General features: G+C 49.5%; 1 protein-coding gene across 1 annotated transcript; it reads left to right on the top strand.

Annotated features, from left to right (window-relative positions):
- The first annotated feature begins 709 nt into the window (after positions 1-709).
- LOC127547476 (THO complex subunit 4-like) lies at positions 710-1,480 on the top strand. Its single transcript, XM_051974416.1, has one exon. It carries the CDS (start codon positions 719-721, stop codon positions 1,478-1,480), a length of 762 nt encoding a protein of 253 aa, XP_051830376.1. The 5' UTR covers positions 710-718.
- Positions 1,481-1,727: the final 247 nt, after the last annotated feature.

The raw sequence follows: 1,727 nt of genomic DNA on the forward strand, positions 1-1,727 counted from the left end.
AGTCAAAGAGCATTCTTGAAGAATAATGCACCCAGCCACAAAAGGGAAATGAGGAAAACCAAGAAAACATTGTATACAATAGCAGCAATATTGTTTTAAGAATGACTTTGAGAACATGACATTTTGATTGTCATCAAGATTCAAATCAAATAGAAAAGACCTATGAAGAAAGTCGTTATCTGTATCCAAAGAAAGAAATGGTAAATGGAAGTATGTAGCAAATAAATGGACATAGATATGTGTAAAGCGCAGGAACTCTGGAGAAACATACTTAAGGCTCAGTGTGGTTGGTTTAACCCTACAACAAGGTGTTAACTCATTGGGAGCGATGAGATAATGGTTATCTAGTTGACAAGTTCTGAGTACTTAGTAGAGTTCTCCGAGTTGACACCTGTTCTACAGGATTCACACCTACAATGATGTACTTCTACTAGAGTATATAAGAGCTAAGAGATCTGGGAGGGACCACAAAGGCAAAGCTCCACAGCCTCCTGGTGGCTGACCTGTCTCCTTCACTCCTCTGGTGAGCCTAGAGAAAAAACTGAACATTACATAACCATATCTGTTTATATATATAAATATATAGGTGTGTGTCTGATAGTAGCCATCTCTAGAGTGGAGCGGAGAAGAAAAGAACAAAATCAAAGGACTGTTAGATTTTTTTTTTTTAATATCTCGTCATTATTGTTCGTGCCGAGCCGCCAATTCTGCGCCCGTCATGGCCGACAAGATGGACATGTCCCTGGACGACATCATTAAACTCAACAGGAGCCAGCGTGGCGGATGCGGCGGGGACCGGGACCGAGACCGAGGTCGGGCTGGAGCCCAGGGCGGCCGCGACGGCGGGGACGCGCAGGGGGCAGCCCGCGTAAGCCGAGGCGGGGGCCCCATCCGGAACAGACGGACCATGGCCCGCGGAGGCGCCCGGGGCGGCCGCAGGAACCGACCCGCGCCCTACAGCCGACCCAAGAGGCTTCCACACAAGAGTCAGCCCGATGACGTGTTCCCCAGTGACTTTGGAGGCGGGCCCGCAGCTGAGACCGGGACCAAGTTGCTGATCTCCAATTTGGATTGCGGGGTCTCGGATGCCGATATTCAGCAACTCTTTGCTGCATTTGGAACTCTGAAGAAGGCAGCTGTGCATTATGATCGGTCCGGCGGAAGCTTAGGAACAGCAGATGTTCACTTTGAGCGAAAAGCCGATGCTCTGAAGGCCATGAAACACTATGATGGTGTCACCATGAACGTCCAGCTTGTTCTAGCACAGACTCGGAAACAACGAAGGGCCGCACGGAGGGTAAATAAAGGTGGAATGACCGGAACCCGTGGCTCTGGAGGCGGCACCCGGAGAGGCGGCCCTGGACGCAAGCGAGGACCACAAGCAGGGGCTGGAAGAAATCCCAAACAACAGCTTTCCAGAGAAGAACTAGATGCCCAACTGGATGCTTATAATGCCATGATTGAATTCGAGTTAAACTAGCCAGCATATTCCCTGCATGGAACAGGACTCACGATTCTGCTTCTTTCCCCTTTTTGCTGGAAGAGGACTGTGGCTCCGATATGCTTTCCGATAGCTTTGACTATGTAGGAGGCCGGAGGAAAAGAGCTCTTCTCATTCCCTTACTTGTTGGTCTGGGAATAACGGGAGCTGGAAGCTCAGCAGGACTAGGACTGGCTGTCCATTCCTACACTAGACTTTCAAACCAACTGACTGACAATGTTCAGGC

This window comes from Antechinus flavipes, chromosome 1, assembly GCF_016432865.1.
Source record: "Antechinus flavipes isolate AdamAnt ecotype Samford, QLD, Australia chromosome 1, AdamAnt_v2, whole genome shotgun sequence".
NCBI classification, from domain to species: Eukaryota; Metazoa; Chordata; class Mammalia; order Dasyuromorphia; family Dasyuridae; genus Antechinus; species Antechinus flavipes.